Genomic DNA, 24,908 nt, shown 5'->3' on the forward strand with positions numbered 1-24,908 from the left:
ACGGAACCGGAGTAGGTAGGCCCGGAAGCAGCCATGGTCCGTAAGAAACTGGGTTAGGTGGTAGTCCAAGCATTTGTGCTGGCACTCTGCCCAGACCGTCAACTCGGGGATGAGCTGATGAGTCCACCTCCCCCGTCACGAAGTTTGCAATCTGCTCTGCCATTCACCTGTTAGCCACTCGTGTGCCTCTTGCTTGGAAGCGCCACTTCGCATTAGGCTGAGAGCCTTGATCTCCAGATCAATTGGCGGCAGGCCTGCCAGGGCTAGCACCGCGTCCTCGGATATGGTCCTGAAACCTCTAATGAGCCTGAGGGCCATTGACCGTAGCACCGAACGATCTCCTTTCAGGTATGAGCCCCTGCTAGTGGCATTGCTCCAGATTGGTGCAGCGTATAGCAGAGAAGCTTTGCTACTGACACCAGCAGTTTCCTGGCCGGGTGTCTTGGGCTTCCGACGTTGGGCATAAGCCTAGCCAACGAAGAGGCTGTGACTGCTGCCTTCTTGCTGGCGTAGCTAGCGTGGTCCTTGAACGATAGTCTGCGATCTATCATTACCCCCAGGTACTTTAGGGACTCTTGGGAGGTCACCTGTCTGCCATTGACGGAGACCAGCATGTACTCCACCTTTTTCCTGCTGCTGAGAAGGACTGCTTCGGTCTTGTGAGCCGCTATTGCTAGCCCGGCTTTCTCGAGCCACAGGATGGCAGCACCGATCGTAGAGTTGCATTTGTCCTCCAACCCTGCGATTGTTTTAGAGACAGCTGTGATTGCCACATCGTCAGCAAAACAGTGCAGCTCTACTCCTACGGGCCTGTTGATGCCCAAGATCCCATCGTACATAATGTTCCATAGGATTGGTCCAAGTACCGATCCTTGGGGAACACCTGCCGAAACTCGGTATCTTTTTGGGCCATCTTCCGTATCGTACCATAGGACCCGGTCCCTAAAGTAGCTGCCAACGACTATCCTTAGGTACTCCGGTATCCCCATGCGGTTCATGGCTGCGAGGATTACGGGCCATCTGGCGGTGTTGAAAGCGTTCCTTACGTCCAGAGTCACTATTGCGCAGTATTCCTTCCTGCCCCCTAACCATCTATCACCAGATAGAGCGGTCTTGGCGATGTTACTAACGGCCGAAAGAGCGTCCAGTGTGCTCTTTCCTTTCCGGAAGCCATATTGATGGTTTCCCAGGCCGTTGGTGCTCTCGGTGATTGCCTCTATTCTAGTATACAGGATACGTTCGAATAGTTTTCCTACTATCTGATAGGCCAGCATGGCCTCATCTTCCTGGTGTCCCATGCTTTCCCGGCTGTTCTGCTCTGCCGTCCCCTGGGCATGCCCTCCGGGGAGAGACTGAAAGAGATCAGGGCGTAGTCGCTTAGCGTCATGACGTCATGGACCATCCAGTTGTTGATGTCCACTAGCCCTCTGCTGACAAAGGTAACGTCAATAAAGGACGTACCCCTATCGTTGTTGAACGTCGGCTTCCGTCCGTCGTTCAGCAGTATAAGGTCCAGCATTCCCATGGCGTCAATCACAGCTCGGCCTCTGGCGTTGGATGTCCTGCTGCCCCATTCCACTGCCCAGGCATTAAAGTCGCCGGCAACGACCTTCGGGCTTCGCCCTCTCGCATGGTCCACGAGCGCCTCCAGAAACTCCTCGAACTGATCGGGGGTGTCGCTCGGCGGAGCGTAGCAGCTGTACATGTGCACGTGATTTAGCTTCGCATAAGCGATACCCCGCATAGGTAAAGCAGCCAGTTCCTGGACGTGGGGAGAGCTGCAGCATTTGATAGCTGCTTTACCTGTCTCGTCAAGGATCATGGATGATTGTCCACTACCAGAGACGTAGGGTTCGCTTAGGAGCATGATGTCTACATTGCGCTCAGCCGCAGTCTGGGCCAGGAGGCTCTGAGCTGCTGCGCAATGATTGACATTGAGCTGTACTACGCTAATGTGGGCGTGCATTAAGGTGGCTCTTGGCTTCTTTCAGGGTCGCTCTGTAGGTCGGGCACGCAAAGCTACCCGTCGGGTGGTTTCTGTCCACCTCGCTGCTGCAGATCAGGCATTTTGGTGCTGCAACGCACCCCTTTGCCTTGTGCCCACGCTCACCGCATCTAAGACAGCAGTCTGCCCTGTCGGTGTCCTTGCAGGTTGCTGATCGATGTCCATAGCCCAAACACCTGTAGCATCTCGTGGGTCGGACGTCCTGGGTGAAGCGACATCTTGACCATCCAACTATTAAGGTGCCCTGTTTAAGGACTGGTATCGCCACGTTCGCGTTCAGCAGCACTGAGGCTATCTGCGTGCCATCCCGCATTCTGCGAAGGCCCCTGATATCTTCAGGGTTTATCTGCAGACCCTGGAATTGGGCGACCATGCAGCTGTGGAGCTCATCTGCTGTCGTAGCCTCGTCCAAGCCGCTGCAAGATAGGGCTATTCTTTGCGCTCCCGTGCGCACAGAGGCCAAGTCATTGAGCGCCGCTTCCAGGTCGCTCTTAAACTTGGGAACGCTTTCCGAAGCTTTTCCCTCTACCTCAAGCAACAGCACACCTTTCTGCGTTCTCCGGATTTTTCGTACGTGGCTGCCCAGTTCGCTAAGGCTCGGGTCCGATCTTAGCTTCCGAAGCATCTCTGCGTACGAAGCCTCTCCTGTCTTTTTTACGATGAGTGCCTCAGGTTTTTTACACAGGCGCGTAGGCTTCACCTTGGTCCACTCTGCACCCGTGCTAGCATTCTTGGCGACAGATGCGTAGCTGCCTGGCTTGGACTCGTTAGGTCTGGGCGCCTTTTCTTCACCGTTGCTCGGCTTGGGCGCCTGGGCGTTTGGCACTTGCACCTTGGGTACCTGCGCCTTTTGAGGAGCCTTTTTGGAAGGCTTTTGTACCTCCGTCACTGCTCTTCAAGCGGTGCTCGCTAGAAGTACCTTCGTACAGCTCTATAGCCCTGTTGTTAAGGGCTGAGAGTTCGTGTCACGTGCCGAGACCCTTTGTCTCTCGTGTCACGTGCCGTTGGGTCTCGAACGCGGATAGCAGGATGTTTATCTTGCCATTCATCCTGGCGAGAATGCCCCTCAGGTCCTCATTCTGGAGAGCCGTTGTCAAGTCCGAAGACCGATGAGGGAATCCAGCTGGGGACTTCCCTCCCGGCCTACGGTTACCTAGGCGAAGCACCAGCCTTAGAAAGGGGTTCCCACGTAGGACACGGATTTCCCCCTGGCTTATACGGATGGAGGTTTGTACCGCCTCGACTCGGACACCAGAGCCTCTGCTTAGGCACCAACACGGTGAGAGGATGATATTTGGTCTGTCCGCGACCTTTGCGCCTTTTCCCCTTTCTTAATGACTTGTGCTCTCCCAGTAACCCGTAACAAAATTAAATTTAAATTAAATTTCAACGGTTTAATTTAAATTTAATTTTGAATTTCGCGCCCTACTGTCGCAACACAACACTGATCGCACGGTTGATCTGGCAACGCCGCCCTCTCCAGATCACCCGTTGCGCCTAGTTGGCAGCGCTATCAGCTGTTTTTTCCGCTGCAACAAACGCCAGCTAATAGATTACCTATTTACCTGAAACAGGCGCGCAATTAACTCGCGTGATTGCAGCGCAAAGCTGTGGCGCGACTCCACCGTGTGGTTTTGTCAGTTTGCCGCACACACCGGCCGACACAACTTCTATAATTTCGAATTTTCGCGCAGCGTTAATTTAAGACATCCGTCTTCACGGCGATGTAGACTTGGTCCCACGGCCTGTGTGTGTGTGTGTGTGTGTGTTGCTGACTTCTGCTTCTTGTATCGTCTTACCCCTTTCCTCACCAACGATTTGATTTGTGTTTTTTTTTTTTTTTTTTTTTTTTATTCCTCGAAGTCTCCTGGCCCGTCGGCGCCCGCGCTTCCCGGCTTCAGATCGCTGATGCGAGCAGTCTTTTCTTTTTTGGTCGTTGTGGGTGGTCGTGGGTTTCCACGGCCGTCTTTCGAGATTATAGTGACGTGCCTGATCCTGTGCCGCCTTCTCCAGTTCGAAAATTTCCTTCAATTTTTCCGCATTTTCCGCCGGTGTCTGGATGCACTTTCCGGTCCCGGTCGTTTTTTCGTCAAACAACGCGTTTGGCAGCCTCGGCTCCCTTCCCTGCGTTATGAACGCCGGCGAGTATCCTGTGGTCTCCGCCACACTTGTTTTGACCGCCAGCTGCAGCTCCGGCCAGTGCTCGTCCCATGTCCTCTGATCGGCACCTGTGAATTGTGCGATCATTGTTTTGACGGTCCTGTTGGCCCTTTCCGTAGGGTTCTCTTGCGGAGTATATGGAGCCGTGAGCTGGTGTCGTACCCCCAGCTCCTCCAGAAACTTCCTGAACGCCCTACTTGTGAACTGCACGCCGTTGTCTGTGATCATCACTTTGGGCACTCCGTATCTGGCCACTATCCGCTCTCGAACGGCCTTTTGCAGCGTCTCAGTGGTCGCCCTTCTCATAGGGACGATCTCGGTCCACTTTGAAAATTTGTCCACCAGGACCAGCAGCATCGAATTCCCGTGCTTCGATCGTGGCAACGGGACCACGAAGTCTGCGCACACGGTTGCCCATGGTTCTTCCGGCACCTGTGTTAACATCTTCCCGGCCGCCTGTAGCTGGCTGGACTTGTACTTCATGCAGCTCTCGCAGTTTCGCATATACTTCCTTATGTCCCGATGCATTCCCGGCCAATGATACCGGGCTGCAATCCTGGCAATCGTCTTGCGGCTTCCCAAGTGTCCCGCAGTTGGCATGTTTTCGGTCATGACACGCTGTCTCTGCCCGACACACATCTTCCATGATGCCACCTCCTCGTTGCCCGCCCGATGCGGTATGTGCCGATAAAGCTTGCCGTCTTGCTACAGATAGTCCGGAAATTTTTCTGTCTGCTGCTTCACTTTTCTTCGCATCTCCTCCAACCACCTACATTCCTGCTGCTCTCTCGGTTGTCCGTCGCCCTCCACGCTCACTCTTCGGCTCGTCTCCTGAAGTGGTTGTCTTGAAAGCGCGTCGGCGACGATGTTCAGCTGGCCCTTCCTGTACGAGATTTCGAAATCGTACTGTTGCAGCTCCAACGCCCACCTCGCTATCCTGCCGGACGGACTCTCGATGTTATTCAGCCATTTCAGAGCCATATGGTCCGTGATGACCTTGAAGTGGTAACCCTCCAGGTACGGTCTCAACTTACTGACAGCCCATACTATTGCTAAACATTCCTTTTCCGTTGCAGAGTTGTTCTTCTCCGCTGCGTTCAGCGTTATACTGGAGTAGGAGATTAGTCGCTCGGAATGCTGCGTAAGGATTGCACCCAGACCATAGTCGCTGGCATCCGTCTGCAACACAAACGTCTTCGTGAAGTCGGGGCACGCCAGAATCGGGTCGGCGACCAGTCTGGCCTTGACGGCCTCGAATGCGGCTTGGTGGGCGTCTTCCCATTCCCATTTTGCCTGCTTCTTTAGGAGCGCATTCAAAGGCTATACCAGCGTCGCAAAATCGGGCACGAAGCGTCTGTACCACGATGCGACTCCCAAGTATTGCCTCAGCTTCTTTACGTTTCCTGGCGGCTTCAGCTGCGCTATTGCCGCTACCTTCTCAGGATCCGTTCCAATACCTTGATTCGTCACGCGGTGACCCAAGTATTGTAGCTCCTTCCTAAAGAATTTGCACTTATCCGCACTTACTTTCAGGTTCGCCGCCGGTAGCCTCTGGAACACCTCCTTCAAGTTGCGCTTGTGTTTCTGCAGTCCATCCGATCACTATGATGTCGTCCTGATATGCGAACGCGTGCGGCATCATTTCGGGCCCTATTACTTGGTCCAATGCCCGTTGATCCGTTGCCGACGCTGAGTGCAGTCCGAATGGCATCACTTTCCATTGGAACAGGCCCTTTCCCGGCACCGTAAACGCCGTATACTGCCGGCTCCTTTCTTCCAACGGAATTTGCCAGTATCCATCCTTTAGGTCTAGACTGCTTATGTACTTCGCCTCCTTTAGCTGGTCCAGGATGTAATTTATCATCGGCATCGGGTACGCATCCTTTACGGACCTTGCGTTTATCTGCCGGAAATCCACGCACATCCACGGCACCGTAAACGCCGTATACTGCCGGCTCCTTTCTTCCAACGGAATTTGCCAGTATCCATCCTTTAGGTCTAGACTGCTTATGTACTTCGCCTCCTTTAGCTGGTCCAGGATGTAATTTATCATCGGCATCGGGTACGCATCCTTTACGGACCTTGCGTTTATCTGCCGGAAATCCACGCACAGTCTCCACTGCCCTGTTTTCTTCCTCACCATCACTATCGGTGAGCTGTACGGGCTTCTAGACGGCTCGATACATCCTTTTTCCAGCAGCTCGTCGACCATGGCGTTGATCTCCACGTGCATCTTGGGGTTTTTTGGGTAGTACCGCTGCTTGACCGGTTGATCGTCCTTCATCGTTATCCGGTGCTCTGCCACGGTTGACGTCCCTTGAACGTTTTCTAAACTAGTCAACTCCGACCTCAAGAATTCGTCCACGTCCTCCTCTGAGAAGTCAACCCTCTCCACGACTGCCACTGAGAGCTTTTCCTTTGGCCTGCTTTGTCCCGTTGAGCACACTGGTATTGTTAGGTCAGTCCGGCGCACTCCACCCGTGCTCCCACTCTTGTTAGGAAATTCCAACCCAATACCAGTGCGTCGATTATGTTGTGTAGGATCAGCAGTTGCATCCGAACGGTCCTCTCGCCGAGTCCTATGTCGACTTCGACCATCGGTGTGACATCTTCGTACCGTCCATCTGCCATTCTAACTTCTCTTCTCGTAGGTAAGACTTCTCCTGCCGCCTGCAACCTGTCCGCCAGCTCCTCGCTAATAAAGCTGGCTGTGGCTCCAGTGTGCACAGTGGCCTCTATCTCTACTCCGTCTATGAGCACTGTGGCGGACAGTTGCCTTTCTTCCGCCTTCAGATTGCCCATTAATTTTGAGGTGCAGCATCTTGCGAACCCTGGTTGCCCTTCTGAGGCTGGGGTCGCATGGCGTTTCCCGATCTGTGGCAGCATTCCGAAGTCCTTGGCCCGATTCTCCCGCAGGTCCAGCAAAAGTTGATTGGCCGGTTCCTGCACTCCTGAGACCAGTGGCCCTGACCACCGCATCTGTGGCAGGCTTGTGCTGGGTTTGGCACAAAACCGCGTCGCACTGGGCCTGGTTCTCTTCTGTTTTCGATGTTCCTCGACGGGCCTGCGGTGTCATCCTGGCACCTTCTGAACACTTCTGATCTCCCCTCGGGAAATCTCGCTGGTGGCGGGCTCTATTATTCCGCTCTAAATCGAACCGTTCCCTTTGGGTGTCTAGCTCTTCGAACTGGTCGGCCAGAGCCATCAGGGCATCCAGATGTCGACACTCATACGGGCGTGCTGTTTTCCCTTATTCTTGCCAGCGTCTCCTTCTGCGACATTCCTAAGGGCCGCATCAGGGTCTGCATGTCCACCATGTAGTCCTTAAAGTTTTCGCCGTGTCGCTGCTTCCTCTGCCTGACCTGGTCCGCCAGCTTTGTCATTAACCCTCTAGGCAGGAAAAATTCCTGTAAGCTTTATATGAACTCGACCCATGTCTCTCAGAACTTGTTGTTGGCAATAAACCACTTCAGGGCCCTGCCCGTTAGTAGTTCCGGCATCGCTCTTGGGATCTGGTTGATGTCGAGTCCATATGTCATTGCTGACCATTCCACCTGTTCCAGGAACTCCAGCGGCTTCTCGTTCCCGTCGTAACGGAAACTCCACTCTCGCACCTGCTTCGCCACCCTTCCGTAGTCCTGCGGTGCTGCCCTTGCGATCTCCCGCCTGTCACGGCTGGCTTCCCGCCGCTCCCTTCTTTCGCGGCTGCTATCTCGGCGTTCCTGTCCGATCTCCTGCCTTTCAGATCTGCTTCCGCTGGCCTCCGCCATGCTAGCGAAGTCGAGGCTCCTCACCAGGCCTTCTACGCCTGTGACTTTCACCTCTTTCCTAGCGCTTCTATGATTGCGACCGATTCAGGCTCATCTGCGGTCTGGTCGATGAACCCGGACAACGTCTTCCGCATTTCCTCGACCAAACCTTAAAGCTTTATCCCGAGTGCTCTCGCTATAGCGGGAAAATCATCCTTCTTTAAGCTGTACAGCCTGTACGACTTCCCCATCTTGCTTTGTTTTCCTTTTGCCCGGACAATCACGCTTGGGCGCCAGATGTAACGAACTGATTTTCTTTATTTCGCTCGCTACTGGTTGCAGTGGCTAGCTCAGAGAGTTTGTGTGTTCGTCCCACCAAATTTATGATTTGTGTGATTGCCCGACCAAGGGAACGCAATGGGTTCTTAGTATAGCCGTTTATTCCGCTGTTTCATATATTATATTTTGGTGATCTCACTAATCCTGCGGCGCTTCTCTTGCAACGCCTTGCCTCCGTGGCACTGCTGGCTCCTTGACGTGGACGACGAGTCGGCCCGGCCGGGACTAGGATATTATGGGGCACGGTGTATCGTCCTGGGGCGAGGCAACGCTCTTCCTGGAACCACCTGTACCGACCACTGACTCCACTGTCCTTCTCGAACCCGCTGCGTCGAAGTCGTCTCCGCTAGAAGACCACCCGCCGGTTGGTCTGGGTTTAGGATGTTATGGGGTTAGGGTGTATCGTCCTGGTGCGAGGCAACGCTCGTCCTGGGACCACCTATACCGACCACTGACTCCACTGACCCTTATGGTCACGTCGGGTTCTTGCCTTAGCTTGTGAAGGTCCTTCTGCCGGACGGAACGGATTTAGGATGTTATGGTGCAGGGTGTATCGTCCTTGGGCGAGGCAACGCTCGTCCTGGGACCACCTTTGCTAGCCACTGACTCCACTGATCCTTACGACACGTCAGATCCTTCTCCTCCACTTCCAGGATCTCCACTTGCTTGTGGTGATTCGTCCTTCTGAGTCCTTCGGGCTTCTTGCCGCCCGATGCTTGCACTGCTTCGTTTCCTCTCGTTTGACCGCGCGTTCACACTTCCGAGATCCTTCTGGTAACACTCCGACGCTCGGACTCCTTCCGCACGCGATCTCACTTTCTCATTCACTGTCCTCCAGCCGTGCTCGCGCCTACCCTTTATAGGCCGCAGGGATCCCGTTATTTCCCTTTTTGCGCACGGCCCGCTCGGGTACAAGGTCCACGTATTGTGCCGTTGATTCACGGTGCGTCCTCTTTGCTCACGCACCGTTACCGTTTGACCTGTCTGCCCTTGACTCGCTGGGGTCCAAGGTACACAGCGGTACAGTTAGTTCACGGTGCGTCCTCTTCGTGCCCGCACCGTTACCGTTCGACCTCTTCGCCCTTGGCCAGCGGAGTCCAAGGTCCACCGCGGTACCGTTAACTCACGGTCTTTCCGCTTTGCCCTTCATCGCGGCTGTTGCTAGGCCGCTCCCCTACATGAGATTTGTGGGGAGTTTTAAGACTCCTCACAACATATATGCTTATAAATGATAAAAGCCAAAGCTAGATCAACAAAATGTTGGTCTTAGAAGGGAAAAATGTAATTACATATATATTTTCTTTTGAATTTTACATTGCAAATGAAGCATTGCTGAGCAACATTTGAAACCATTCTTATGTGAAGGCCTAGAGAAATCAATTTTGCTAACCGAATGGGGTAAATGGTTACGGGCGTTTGATATATTTCTCGAAGTTGAGAACGTAACATCGCCAAGGCAAAAGAGGAATAAACTGCTACATATTGGAGGAGTGCAATTGCAGACTGTTGCGTTTTCCTTGCCAGATGCTATCGTTGATGGAGCAGAGGGAATTGATGTGTTTCAGATTTTAATTGACAAACTGAACACCTACTTCTCCCCTAAACAAAACCTTACATTTGAGAGGCATTTACTTCGCAGCTGGGCTCTGTTAGAAAATGAAGATTTTTCAAAATTTGTTTTGCGGTTACGCCAACAAATGTATAAATGCTCATTTGGTGAATCTAAAACCGAGATAGAGCAGAGTTGCCTCAAAGAAAAAATAATTGACTCGTGGGCCCCTATAGAGTTAAAGATAAAACTTCTGGCCAAAGAATATTAACATGCCAAGTGGAAAAGAAGATTAATAAACAGTCTGAGGTAATGGTGTCGAAATCCGATTTCGACGCAATTCGAAAAAAATCTACTCGGAAGTCAAAGCCACAAGGTGAATGTTCAGGATGCGGACGTTTTGGTCACGCTAGTTATGACTCATCATGCCCAGCAAGGCAAGAAAAGTGCAACAAATGTTCACAAATTGGTAATTTTTCCCGAAAGTGTAGAACCATTCTTAAGAGACGGAACTCTCAGTCTAATTTTAAAAATGTTAAGAAACGTAAAACGAATGTTCGTTGCGTGGAGGGCGAGAACACAGAGCCCAAATTGGAAAAGGATAACACAAACTGTTTCAAAATAGCAAGTGATGAGGAAGAAGAGCTTATATACTGCCGGGTAGGGCCAGAAAATTTCGGGCCAATTGGAATTGGAAGAGTCTAGTAGGGAGATTACAACGTTTATAACGTCAAAGGGGCTCTTCCGATATAAAAGATTGATGTTTGGGGTAAATTCGGCTCCTGTTAGCTGCATTCCCAAATGCCATGAATTCGATGACGTGATAATTTTTGGTGCCAATGAACTCGAACATGACGAAAAAGTAAAATCAATTTGCAACTCGGAAATTAACCCAAAGAGGCGCACCCGCTGTAGCTCTTGGATCGGTCCTTCTACAGTTTGATATGGATGGCGATCCAGTGATTATTTGATTTGCCAGCAAAGCCCTGTCTGAGGTTGATAGGCGCTACTCTCAAACGGAGAAAGAGAGCTTAGCACTTGTCTGCAGTAGAGAAATTCTACTATTACCTATCTGGTCTACATTTCGAGCTGGTAACAGATCATAAATCCTTAGAGGCTATCTTTAAACGGACATCGAAGCCTCCGGCTCGTATTGAGAGATGGTTACTACGCCTTCAATCATACAACTTTAAAGTAATCTATAAAACCGGAAAGGAAAATACATCTGATGTATTGTCGATGCTATACACAGTCAAGAGAACGACTCCCTGGAACGAGAAACATCAACGAAATTATATCCATTTCGATTTGAACTGTCGACCATAGGGCCTCTCCTACTGAGAGGAAATCGCATTGTAATCCCAACAACTCTTCGAAAACGGGTACTTGAATTGGCACATGAAGAACACCCAGGAGAATCAGCTATGAAACGCCGCTTAAGATCCAAGGTATGGTGGCCGTTGATCGACAGAGATGCGGAAGAATTTGTTAAAACGTGCAGAGACTGCCTCCTGGTATCCCAGTCAATAGGACCAGCCCCGATGGACAGGAATCCATTTCCTACTTGACCGTGGATATGGGTTGCGTCAGATCTGTTGGGACCCCTGCCTAACAATGAATTCATTCTAGTTTGTATAGACTATTTTTCTCGCTCTATGGAGATTAAGTTTTTGCGGTCGATCTCATCGAGCAGTTTGATTGGAATCATGAAAGAAATATTTTGCAGATTGTGCTATCCAAAATACTTACTTACCGACAAGGGACGGCAATATATTAGCTATGAATTCTCAGAATATTGCAAGACATGCGGCATAGAATAAGTTAAAACCTCTCCATACTGGCCCCAGGCTTATGGGGAGGTGGAAAACATGAATAAATCCTTAGTCAAACGGCTGAAAATTACCTACTCCGATTCTGTGCGAAAGCCTTGTGCAAGCCTCTACTGAAACTGTTTACCTTATCTCTGGAATCTTCACAGTTTCCTCATATATGGAAGGAGTCCTTTGTGATTCCTCTTCATAAAAAAGGTAGCAAACTGGATGCAAGCAATTACAGAGGAATCTCTAAATTGTCGGCTATCCCAAAACTTTTCGAAAATGTTATCACTCCTCATTTGCAGCACCTTTGTAGATCAATCATATCACCGTGTCAGCACGTTTTTATGAATCGCGGATCAACAACCACTAACCTCTTGGAGCTAACTTCTTTCGTAATACAGGGTTTCAAAAATAATCTTCAAACAGTTGTCATCTACACTGACTTTAATAAAGCATTTGACTCTGTTAATCATTACCTTCTAGTAAGGAAACTTGATCTATTAGGTTTCCCTATTGATCTTCTAAATTGGATTTCAAGCTATCCGAATGGCATGACGCAAAAAGTCCTCTTAAAAATTCTCTGTCTTGTATTCTCCGAGTCACATGCGGTGTCCCCGAGGGAGCCACCTTGGTCCGCTTCTTTTTACATTATTCATTAACGACCTCCCCTTAGTAATAAAACATATGCCTCCAGCACAAGGACATTTCGCGCCATTTGGACTTACAATCCGATCTAGACAGCTTTCAAATATGGTGCCGTGATAACGTATTAACCTTAAATGGCTCCAAGTGTAAAGTTATGACCTTTTGTCGTGTCAACCCAATACGCGCGACTTACACTCTAAGTGGGTGCTCTTTGGACAGAATAACACGTGTTGATGATCTTGGTGTTCTTCTGGACCCTGACTAAAATTTTCTGACCATATTTCGACTATTGTCAATAACGCCAGAGGTGTGCTTGGTTTTAGAAAAAGGTGGTCTAAGGAATTCGATGATCCTTACATGACTAAAACCTTATTTATTTCGTTAGTCCGTCTGATTCTTGAGTATGGAGTTTGGAGTCGACAATACGTAGTCCACTCGGACCGCATTGAATCGGTCCAAAAAAACTTTTTACTTTTTGCCTTGCGGGCCTAAATTGGTGTGCAAACCATATATTACCTCCTTATTCCAGTATACTACTTTTAATTAATTTACCTTCCCTAGCTAACAGTAAAACTATGCTTGGAACAGTCTTTATTTGTAAGCTTATTCGTGGTGATGTTGAGACTTGATGTCCCGACTTGATTAGTCCGCTTAACTTCTATGTTCCAAGTATTCACTAGAAACTATATACCCCTTATCTTAAATCATTGTAGATCTAACTTTGAGTTGCATGACCCTTACAGAGTATTGTGTTCTGACTATAATAGACTTTATCCTATTATCTGTAATCTTGACTCTCTGCCGCTCTTAAAGCAATCAATTTTAACTTTTTTAGTACATAATTAGATCCTACTAACACTAATATTTATTAGAGTTATGTTATTATTTAGTTACATTATTTATTATTATTTATGACATTATGTTCATTTCCTCGTCTCTGTTCTCTTTTCCGTACGATACACTTCAGCGCCCCTCGGTCGGTTGGGCGGAAGGTGTGGCCGTATCAGGGATTGAAGAATTAAATGAACAGTTCACAGACTCTGCGGAAAGAGATAGAGATATCGTGCAAAAAAAAGGAAAGGAAGCAGCGGATAAAAAGATAGGAGCTAAGAAGATCGATATTAAGATTGGCGATAAAGTGTTGCTAGAAAACGTAGTTTTTCCAAATAAACTAACACCGACTTTTGACCAAACTGAGTTTGAGGTATTAGAGAGACATAAAGATAGCAGGTGGCGGCAGAACATTAATGAGAAACGTTGCACACCTAAAGAAGATTCCAGGCGACGTATCTGTCGCACCAGCGCGCTATGGTCCAGAATTCGTTTTTTTTGGCATAAAGTCTAAATTTTTATGTCAATATATCGTCCTCTAGCAATTATTTTCTAATAGAAAATTGATCATATAAATAAAAACAAAAAACAAAATTAACCGAAAGCTTCACTAAATCGTTTTATGAGCTTTTAAAGTTGAAGTGTTAAAAAGCTGATTGAGAGAATGCAATTTCCGAAAAATTACTTGCTTACTTTTGCATGTGGTATGATCGTTAATACGCATCCTAAAATTATAGTAAAATATGGAAAATAAATGCCAAGGTATGATGTTTTTAACTTATGTAGGTAATATATGTATAGTTGTACTGTTTTTATGTTGTGTGACATCCAATTTATGTGTATTTTAACAGAAAATTCTAACGTGTCCCCTGTGTTTCGTGGAGTATAACTAATTTTCTGACAATTTCTGACAAAAGTTAAAAACGTCAGTTTGTACCTTTAACTATTGTCTTTCACGGTAAAGTAATATCTTTTGCCCATTTTTGCTCGTTTTCTTAAAAATTTGATTTTATATAGGCAATTTTGAGTTCAGACATAGCGACCTCCTGGACATTTGGAGGCGTAACAATAGGCAAATAAGTTATGTTTCAGATTACGTTTATTCCGCAATCAACAACAATAATCAGGAATCGAAACAGACAGAAGATATTGACAAAAAAATAGTAAATTTTGAATTATTTATTAAAAAAAAACTGCCCGAGTGTAACAGATAACTAGACCGATTTATTTCCAAACATACCAAGTGGATGGCGTCAAAGATAACAATTCTTGTTAGAGATTTTGAAAACTCCACGACACCGAAGCAAATGGGACGCCGAAACTTATCTTACCAAAATGAAGGAGAAAGATTAAAAAGGAAACTGAAAATACGAGTGAAGCCCGGAATAAGCTTTACAAAACGGACCGACTATCACATGCAAAAAAAGATATTCGGATCAATAGGATGAGTGATATTTTCCACAGAGCGATTGATAACTCGGACCCACTATTATCAACAATTAGTTTAAAAGAACGAGAGAGAAAAAATAGGAAAAACCACTTCCGAAGGCAGTAATAAGTCTTTTGGAAATACAGTCTAATTTTAAACCTGATCCATGAGACAAAATATTGGATTCACAATCTGATTCTGATTCGAATTCAGATTCGGAAATTTAAAATGTAGAACTAGAAAAAGAAAAGGGGGATTATTTTTAAAACAACAATATACACGATTTAAAAAAAAAAAAAAAAAAAAAAAATGATATTTCGTTGACTCCTGAGCCATACCAGTAGTTAATATGGGAGGCAAGAGAGGGCGTGGTCGCACAGACTTCAAATTTTCTGTGCAAACTATTTGTGATTTAACAACAAAATGTACAAAGTTTCAAGTCTGTAGCTCAATTTTTAGACTTTATGCCAAAAAAATCGAATTCTGGACCACAGTGCAGCGCCCGTGTTCGGTATTCTCCAAACCATTCCAGCATCTTTTCAGGAGGCCCTAGAAGACCAGCCGTCGGAAGCACCTGCTCAACACTCTCTTTCGAAGGTGAAACCCCTGAAGCTCCGTCTCAAATATAGAGGAGGGATGTGGGAACCTGTACCAAACAGTGACGCTACTGGGACAAGCAGCGACGCCACAGACACGGGAGCGGGAGAGACACGGCGATGAGTGGGCAGCGAGACAGGGAGATTCAGTCAATTGTGAACCACATGATTGATAAGTCGTATTACCAAAGAACGAATAAAACGGATCAATAACAGAAGCTCAGCGTGTATCAATTGTGTATTTTCGGGGTCTTTACAACGGCGAATACAGGGTAGCGTGTCTCTTGCCGTTCCGATAATCTAAAAGCACCGAACGAAAAAGGAGCACCAAAGAACAAAATGAAAAAGAACACCGGTGCAATAGCGGAAGCGAAAACGACAGTTCACCGGTGCAGCTGGTGGTATATAAGGCTGTAAGTATAAGTGCGCAATCGACAGTGATTACAGTAATAAATAAAAAAAATAAATAAATGTTGTTTAATATATGTATGTATTTTATAGAAAAAAAAAGCATATTGACTAATTTTCGTAAAATCTAGCTCTTCTATATTGATACGTGAGTGCCAAGAATTGAAAGCGAGGTGTAATAGTTCAGCAGAAAAAAAAAATTCACCTTGTTTCCAACTCCAGCTTTCAATTTTTGCACAAATTTTCTGATTTCCTTTTGGTAATTTCCTTTACGGTTAAAGTCCCACGGTTGTGGTAGCAATAATAAGGAACTAGGATCAGGGTATTACGAGACATTAACCGACACGAATATGTGCAATATGCAGTTAAGCCCTAAGCTAGTCGCGGGCAATAATTATTTTATTTAATTAGTAAATGAAAAAATTAAAACCTTTTCAAAAATGTAGGCGTATGAGTTAGAGTGGGCGTGGCAAAAGTTTTTGCCAAATCGATAGAAATTTACAAGACTAACATACATGTGAAAAAACATCAACACATTTTTCAAAAGTGTGAGCGTGGCATATTTGTGCAGCTTGTGGGCGTTATAGTTGGCGTGGCAACATGGGTCAACAAACTTGCGCTGTGTATGCTGAATCTCAACCTTCAATCATTTATAGTTCCTAACATCTCTATGTTCATACAGACAGACGGATACGTCTTGACCGACTCGGCTATTGATCCTGATCAAGAGTATATATACTTAATGTATTTGGAAACGCTTTCTTCTGCCTGTTACATACTTTTCAACGAATCTAGTATACTCATTCACTCAACGAGCCTATGATGATTTTACTATAACGATTAAAATTCTCAAGGCAAGAATGCAGAATAGCCGAAGACTTGAGAGGGGGTCGAAGATTTTAACTCTTTTAACCTTTTTTTTCAATACAGCCAATGTCCAGTATTCTCCTTTTAAATCTCTTAATTTATGGATTCTTGTAAAACCGTGCAGTGTTACAAGTCTGCAGATAAGGAACAAATTTATTAGTATGCAGATCAGAAATTGTGTATATAAACTGCTGCCTAACCCTAGTATGGTGATTTTCCTCGAAATCTGTATGGTGAAATTAAGACGCCACAAAAATTGACACCTCTAGCAAGAAACGGGCGATGTCCACAACGGCGATCAACATATTCCTGTCACATTACTTAATAAGTGCAGGAGAATCATCTCCTAGATACCAAATATAAAAATTCTTTAATAACTTGGTTAATTATTTTCCGAGTTGTGGTGTATGACCATAGTTGTGTTGTTCAATTTTAATTCAATTTATTGCTTTATTTAACTTAGGTCAAGTCTTCATCTTCCCTTCAAGGGGAGATTTTTCAACTCGTTCAATTCAAAACGTTGTAAGAATACTTTGCTGGGATCGGCGTCTCAGTCCGCCTAAGATGCTTTTCAGACAAAGTTGATGTCATATTCATATCATAATGATGTCATATTTGGGAAAGGCTTGCTCGGGATGCCGAGCTTTGGAACACGGTTTACAAATCGGGGTATGTTCACGACCACCACTTTAGGGATACCCCGCCACGGCCTCTAACGCACAATGTTGGGCCGTACTCACCAGCAGTAGGCACAGCTCCAAGAGTCCATTGATCGCCCGCCGACGACGATCTTCAGGGCCATGAGGCAGGACAGGGTGAGAATAGCAAACAACTTTCTTTTCGCTTTTTTCTCTTCGTCCCGTGTGTTATTCCAATGGGGTGTCGTGGCTGCCACTTGCCAGTCACGCCAGCTGATCACGCAGTCAGCTGGGATAGCAGTGCTGGTAAACAGCAAAAGCTCCCAGGTCTGGCAGCGCTGCACGAGTCCTCAGGCATAGATGGCGCTTTCTTCTCGGTGCACTCACTGACTAAAGCTAGCAGCTACGGAAATCACCTAACGATCTGTTCTCCGGGCGGCCGATGGCTATCCTTGGCAACATTCCATGGAAACCCGCAGTCAGATCTATAATAGAGCAGTAGAGCCAGAAGAAGAGTATAAAAAGTCAAGGAGCAGACCAATAGCCAACACCCCCGCGCAGGCGGCACACTATAAATCCGGGGCTCTGGCGACCGAGCTGTAGCGGTATATCTCCCACCGTCGCAACTTATTTTCCTCTGCTCAACCCCCTACCCAAAGCCCACGGCGCGTCTGACCCAAAGTGGGTGGCTACGTGGCCTGTGCCTGTACTCTTGTCAGCCGGGCAACAGCAAAATAAAAACCCATTCTGCGTCTGAGTCAAGTTGGCCGGCACAATGGTCTCCGGCTGCGCCGCATCGGCCTGCAGTATATCTAAAACCTGGCGAAAGGTATAAAGCAGGAGGTATAAAAGGCAACAATTAACTTGAATGTCTGGAAATAACATGATTACTCCAGGTGGCAGCCACACATGTGGAAATCCACCCTCTGCTAATCCCGAGGCTAGGACACGGATTCAGGAGGCCCTACCCAACATTACCCCCAACCCCACCCCGACGGCGGCACACTTGGCCGTCGGACTAAGCAATTCAACAAGTGCACCCAGTAACGACGAAGAAAGCTTGGTGTTTGGGAAAAGGTCAAAGGTCCTAAGGACCCCACCCCAAAACCCGAGCGATGGCACCCCCAAGAGACCATTGGAAGTGCCAGAGCCCCCTAGAGCTCAACTAGCAAAGCGGGTAAAGACCCCCCAGCTAGAAATCGAGGAGATGGAAGCAATCCTGGACAACCTTCTGACGAAGTTCAACCATAACGGGGTGAGGAGCATTAACCTGGCAATGAAAAACTCATTCGCCAGATCGAAGGAGCTCCAACTAAAGCTGCGCACAAGGCTGCCGGAGTCAGAGAATTCGCTGGTCGGACGCACGGCAAAAGCAGGTGCTAGCCAACAGACCACCCCCAAGCCAAAGGATCGCACTGCGCTGTCAGCGAAGAGATCCCAACGACCCGACCACCAGAAGGCTGCGGGACTGATAACTTGGGTTTATGATCTTTGTGTTCTTCTGGACCTCAAAAAAAAATGTTCAGACCATATTTCGACTATTGTCGTTCTCTAGTTCGTCCGATTCTTGAGTATAGATCACCAGTTTGGAGTCCTCAATATGTAGTTTACTCGGACCAAATTGAATCGGTACAATAAAACTTCTTACTGTTTGCCTTGTGGCGCCTAAATTGGGATTGGTATACTACCTTCATATTCCAGTAGACTACGTTTAATTAATTTACCTCCCCTAGCTAACCGTTGAACGAAGCTTGGAACAGTCTTATTCGTGATGAAGTTGATTGTAACGACTTCTTTAGTCGGGCTCTGCAACCGACCACTGTATGCACACGTACGCATATGCATTGTGTGTAAATACTTCTGACAACAGTCAAGCATCAGTTCAATGCTTCTATTTTTAGCCCATGAACAGTTATTTTTTCCACTTCTTTTGTTTGCCTCTGTATAGATGTAGAAGCACGACAAATATTGTTATGTTCGTTTCTGAGTACATAAGCAGCAGCAATAAGCGATCAAAGTTGACAATTGAAAAAAAAGCATGTTGTGTAAATACTTTTGACCACCTCTGTATATAAAATGTACCAATTTCCACCGTTCCCCCATCGCCACTAAGTCGTCGACGATAGCTTGACGTATAATAATCAGTCGCATAAAAAGATTTAGATTTTAATTGTCAGATTTTAAAATTTAATATATTCTATACATCTACACGCCGGTGAGTAAAATTATTTAAGTCCATTTCTGTTTAAATCAAAAACTTCTGTCAATAAAACATTATTGAGCCCGAAAGATATACGTGCATATTTATTATGTATGTATATCATAAAGCAGAAATATTATTATACATGCTTACATACGTGCATATATGCAATTGCATGAGAAACACTAAATTGTGGTATTCAGAGTCAAGATGATTGTCAGTTCAGTTGTTTTTAAAGTTTTAGCCGATGGGATCATGGAATGATTTTTCATCTGGGCCGTTTTTAAGCTCTATCCAAATTCAGTGCTGAACGAAAATCTTTATGTGTACATAATATATATAGTCATATATCAAGCGCATACTACTTTTGAAAATTATTTTGATATTCTCTCGTTATTTTATTAGTGTTGTAAATTTCTATATATTTGCCAAAAAAAACTGTTACCAAACACTTCGCTAGGCTAGGTGCAAGTTGCGCAGTCTTTTTGAAACCAAATGTCTTCTAGACCATTCGCACGCACTTTTGGAAACAAAAAATTAGTCGAGCATGGCTCGGTAGCGGTTCCCGTTGACGGCCCTACCACCAGCCCATGAATCGCACCAAACTCTGCATTTCTCTGAGTGCATCGGTGGCTCATGGTATGCTTATAGATGGGTGTCGGCCTATATGTGGCAGTTTTGTTTCTTTACCACACCACCGAGACAAAGGTGAGCTTCTCCCAAAATTTTCCGGTAAAATTGCTGATCGCGCTTGAGGATCTGAACTACACAAAACGATGGTCGGTTGGCTTCAGAACCAAAACCAGCTGAATTTTGTGCGCCTTGAGACCCAAACCTTTGCGAATGATCCTCCACAATTTCGATGGGCAGAGGTGTTACTCCTGCGCACGGTGACGAATCGAAGAGTTCGGGTCTTCTGTTACACTGGCTTCAACGGCCGCCATATGTATTTTCTCCAGAGGTCCAGAAGACTGAATTGGGTGCGAAACTTCTCGATAGAGTCTGAATTGATGTCCGATAATGAGCACCATTAAAGGGGTGAGGCACACGGTGTACTTTCACAAACGACCACTGATTTTGGAAATAAAATTCAAATATCTGGTATCGCTGCTCAGCTGTTAACCTATTAATTATTAATTGCCAAACAAAACTGAACATAAAGCAATCGACATATGTCAGCTGCCATCAAAGATGGCCCGATTGAAACCCATTAAAAAAATATATACATTATAAAAAGCGTCGGATATGCAGCCTTGCGTCGGCTTAGCCGAAGTCACAACTGGCTCTGTGGTCATTTTGAGCAGTTATTCAAAATTAAATTTGAAATTGCAGTTGTCCCATAATGTACACACAAACAGATTGATGATGATTCTTTGATATAATAATTTATACATTTTTATATATTCTTTTGTATTTAGCGATTCAGCACGGATGGTGCTGAGTTCGTGATAAAAGGTGGAATGTTATCACGGTGGAATCTGCTGTGGTCTTCACAATACAAAATCTTGAGGAATCAGCTTAAAAATTTCAAGTCGGTGTCCACATATAAGGACATTCCTGGCGTCGATGCCAAGCAGCCCAAATTATCTCCCCTACAAATTGGTAGCATACCACATGTAACTAAGAAAAGAAAATACAAGTATAAAGAAGGAAAGACATATCATGGCTTCCAATGCGAACGCGTGGAACACATTTCTGAATTTGAACTTACGTCCTATACTTTTCGATATGAGCGCACGGGTACAGAATTATGGCATATCGACCGAAATGATTCAAACTGCGTATTTTCCATTAATTTTCGAACCACGCCTTTTGATTCTACTGGTCTACCTCATATTTTAGAGCATTTATCGTTATGCGGTTCACAAAAATATCCTGTCAGGGACCCTTTCTTCAAAATGCTTAACCGCTCGGTGGCGACATTTATGAATGCAATGACTGGTCCAGATTATACTATTTATCCTTTTTCGACGATGAATGAGATAGATTTTAGGAATTTGCAACATATTTACTTAGATGCCGTATTCAGGTAAGATGAAAATAATTGACTATATCTCGTAATAATATCTCCCTTTCTAGACCAAACCTGGCGTATTTCGATTTTCTTCAAGAGGGCTGGAGGCTAGAAAACAAAGATATATTCGATAAACATTCGAAGCTTGTAATCAAAGGAGTTGTTTATAACGAAATGAAAGGTGCGTTTTCTGAAAACGCGCAGGTATTTGGTCAGAATTTACTTAATAATATTTTTCCTGATCACACATATCGACATGTGTCTGGCGGGAATCCATTGGAAATACCCAAGTTAGCATACAACGATTTAGTTGAATTCCACAAAAAATATTATCATCCAAGTAATGCTCGCATATATTCCTACGGATTATATGATGTAAGTAAAACCCTTGCACTTCTCGATGAGGAGTATTTATCAGATCAAAGCTGGGTTGACAACTCTTACAGTCTAATACGTCAGCAAGAGCGTTGGACTCAGCCTCGTCTTGTACATATATCCAGTAGACTAGATAACATGGGTACAACAATCGATCGACAGAACCAAATTGCTATTGCACTGCTGATGTGTGATGCGACCAATATACAAGAAAGTTTTGAATTACACGTGCTATCTGAGCTACTAATTCGTGGGCCTAACTCCCCTTTTTACAAAAACTTTATAGAACCAAATTTTTCCGGTGGGTACAATCAAACCACTGGATATTCTTCGGATACTAAGGACACAACTTTCGTCGTTGGATTACAAGACCTTCGAGTTGAAGACTTCAAAAAATGCATTGAAATTTTTGACAAAACCATTATTAATTCAATGAATGTCGGGTTTGATTCCCAGCATGTTGAAAGTGTTCTGCACAATCTTGAGTTGTCTTTAAAGCACCAGAATCCGAACTTTGGAAATACTTTGCTTTTTAATTCCACAGCATTATGGAATCATGATGGCGATGTAGTCAGTAATCTCCGCGTATCAGATATGATATCAGCACTTCGGGGAAGCATAAGCCAGAATAAAAACTATTTCCAAGAAAAAGTAGAGAAATATTTCGCCAATAACAATCATAGACTAACATTAACTATGTCACCTGATGAGGCATATGAGGATAAATTCAAACAGGCCGAGTTGGAGTTGGTGGAACAAAAAGTAAAACTTTTGGACGAAGCTAAGCTTAAAAAAATATATGAGAGAGGATTAATATTGGATTCATATCAAAAGGCTGAGTCAAATACTGATCTATTACCTTGTCTGACAATGAATGATGTAAGAGATCCACCAAAATGGCCTAAGCTATTCATTCAAAATGTTCAAAATGTTAGAACCCAGATTTGCAAGGTTCCGACCAATGAAATTACTTATTTTAAGTGCATGTTTAATATAACAGGACTAAGTCCCGAAGAAACTCACCTTATGCCGCTTTTTTGCAATGTTATTAGTGCAATGGGCACCACTAACTATAATTATCGGGAGTTCGATAAGCACATCCTCTCAAAAACCGGTGGATTTGATTTTAAGTTACATTTAATTGAAGATGTTAGGGATTCAAAAAGTTACAGTCTAAGCGTAATGATAAACACACATGCACTTAATAACAATGTTCCGGAGATGTTTGGATTGTGCCAAGAGTTGATAAAAAATGCCAGGTTCGATGACTCGGAGCGACTTAAAATGCTTATAGAAAATTATATATCATATATATCTGTGGGAGTGGCAAGTTCTGGTCATTTATATGCTATGTTGGGAGCAACATCACAAGTGTGTGATACCGGTAAACTCAAATCGCTACTATATGGGGTAGATCACATTGACTTTATGAAAAATCTTGTACAATCCACAAGCACGGTAGATATATGTGATAAATTGTCAACAATTGCAACAAAAGTTTTTAACAAGGATAATATGCGTGGCGCCATTAACACAACACAATCTTATGTGCCCTCGGCTATAAATAATTACGAAAAATTTTTGGAGAGCCTGTCAGCATTTGGGAAAACACAAACAAGTCGAAATATCCATTATTTGGACCCTAGCTGTCAACAATACGTGATGAACATACCAGTTAATTACTGTGCTAAAGCTTTGTTCACAGTCCCATATCTCCACCAAGACCATCCAACACTGCGAGTTTTGGCAAAATTGGTATCAGCGAAATACCTATTGCCTGAGATTCGCGAAAAGAACGGCGCTTACGGAGCTGGTGCGAAAATCAGCTCAGACGGGATTTTCAGTTTTTATAGTTATCGAGACCCAAATTCAACTAAAACGCTTAACGCTTTTGATGAAACTTATAAATGGTTACGGGCAAACCAAAATGTAATTGACCAACAGTCTCTTTTTGAGGCGAAGCTTGGTGTGTTGCAGCAATTAGACACTCCAATAGCACCTGGGAATATTGGCATCGATTATTTTCTTTATGATGTTTCACAAGAGGATTTTGAGAGCTATCGCTCCCGTATGCTCTCTGTAACTATTGATGACCTGCAGAGCGCTATAGAAAATTATTTTGGAAAAGAGTCCATGCATTATGGAAAATGCATTTTGGGTCCAGTCAATGCAAATTTGGAGTTTGAAACTAGTCACAAATGGATAATAAATAATTAACTAATTGTAAATGTAATAAATTTATAAAATTCAATTTATTTTATTGGTTTATTTCTATCATATATGTATGTCCAAAGGACATATGTCAATCACGAAAGGTAATATAAAGGAGATCCCCTGTTTTTTCTTCATATACCTTTTAGGAATCGTTAATTGTATGTATTGTTTCATATATATTTAGCCGCCGTTTACAGAAGTTAACATTCGAATACTATTTCAATTGTCTCTTTTATTTCGATCTGTACTCTAGCTTGGTTCAACAGCGACTGACTGCCGCGCTCTCTGCAGAGTGGCGAGTCGATCAGTCGATAAGTTTCTCGATAATATTTGTATGTATGTATATAGTACGGATGGGTGTATGAATGTATAAGCTTATGACTAGATTGGCTATGTATAATTAGGTATGTATGACTAGGAATGTATGACTAAGAGTAAAGGAAGAGGGTAGAAGGAGCAGCCTACTACATATAGACTCTCGGGCTTTCCTAATACTTCCCATGACTACTAAACGGTAACTTGTTTACACCTTTTTACCACTTCATACAGTCAAATTCTAAATTCCACTCACATCGCGGTCACCGAAGTCCCAATAAAGAAAGTTTGAACCAATAAATATGTCAAAGAGTGCCCAGGATGCCCTTCTTCCTCTTCACTACTCTCGTTATTGTCTGCGCAACGTTTTCTGGCGCGTGAGCGAGGCATGTCTGTTCGGCTCAATGATCGATCACTGACTGACTCAATCTCTTTTCACAAGATCAGAATTATGCGTAGTTCGGCAGAAACTCTAACGGTTCTCTGCCGCGCGTCAAAAGAATAGAAAAGAGGCCTGCATGGCGCGTGCCAAGCAGAAACACGCAATTGCTAGAAATGTCATTAATTTTAAATGATCTGCTACAAATATAATTTAAGGCGGTTAACAATACCTTTGAATATTTCCCTGCATTCTTTGAATTAGGATTTTATCAAATTAAAATCTTCGGTTTGTTTAGATACTCAGTCATGTTTATTTAATTTGATTAAATACAAAGTTTGATTCAAAAGTTAGCTACGCGCCGTTGTCCAAATTCGA

The 24,908-nt window shown here is 45.0% G+C and overlaps 3 protein-coding genes across 6 annotated transcripts; 1 reads left to right on the forward strand and 2 right to left on the reverse strand.

Annotated features, from left to right (window-relative positions):
* Positions 1-1,987: 1,987 nt before the first annotated feature.
* LOC123327064 lies at positions 1,988-3,054 on the reverse strand. The gene is made up of 3 exons (XM_044922394.1): positions 2,975-3,054; positions 2,111-2,898; positions 1,988-2,052 (listed from the first exon to the last, which is right to left on the reverse strand). Exons 1-3 carry the CDS (start codon positions 3,052-3,054, stop codon positions 1,988-1,990), a joined length of 933 nt encoding a protein of 310 aa, XP_044778329.1.
* A 3,565-nt stretch (positions 3,055-6,619) lies between these two features.
* Positions 6,620-7,144, reverse strand: LOC123327127. The gene has a single exon (XM_044922624.1). The coding sequence runs from the start codon at positions 7,142-7,144 to the stop codon at positions 6,620-6,622; it is 525 nt and encodes a 174-aa protein (XP_044778559.1).
* Positions 7,145-19,110: 11,966 nt separating this feature from the next.
* Positions 19,111-23,873, forward strand: LOC6725078 (presequence protease, mitochondrial). 4 transcript variants are annotated; one of them, XM_016173398.3, is made up of 3 exons: positions 19,111-19,248; positions 20,652-21,262; positions 21,313-23,873. In XM_016173398.3, the coding sequence occupies exons 2-3, from the start codon at positions 20,694-20,696 to the stop codon at positions 23,837-23,839; spliced, it is 3,096 nt and encodes a 1,031-aa protein (XP_016025997.1). In that variant the 5' UTR covers positions 19,111-19,248; positions 20,652-20,693; the 3' UTR covers positions 23,840-23,873. The 4 variants fall into 4 exon arrangements, with proteins under 4 accessions (XP_016025997.1, XP_016025998.1, XP_016025999.1 ...); XM_016173399.3 differs by lacking the exon at positions 19,111-19,248 and adding an exon at positions 19,255-19,344; XM_016173400.3 differs by lacking the exon at positions 19,111-19,248 and adding an exon at positions 19,395-19,449.
* The last annotated feature ends 1,035 nt before the right edge of the window (positions 23,874-24,908 follow it).

This window comes from Drosophila simulans, chromosome 2R (assembly GCF_016746395.2).
Source record: "Drosophila simulans strain w501 chromosome 2R, Prin_Dsim_3.1, whole genome shotgun sequence".
Lineage (NCBI taxonomy): Eukaryota > Metazoa > Arthropoda > Insecta > Diptera > Drosophilidae > Drosophila > Drosophila simulans.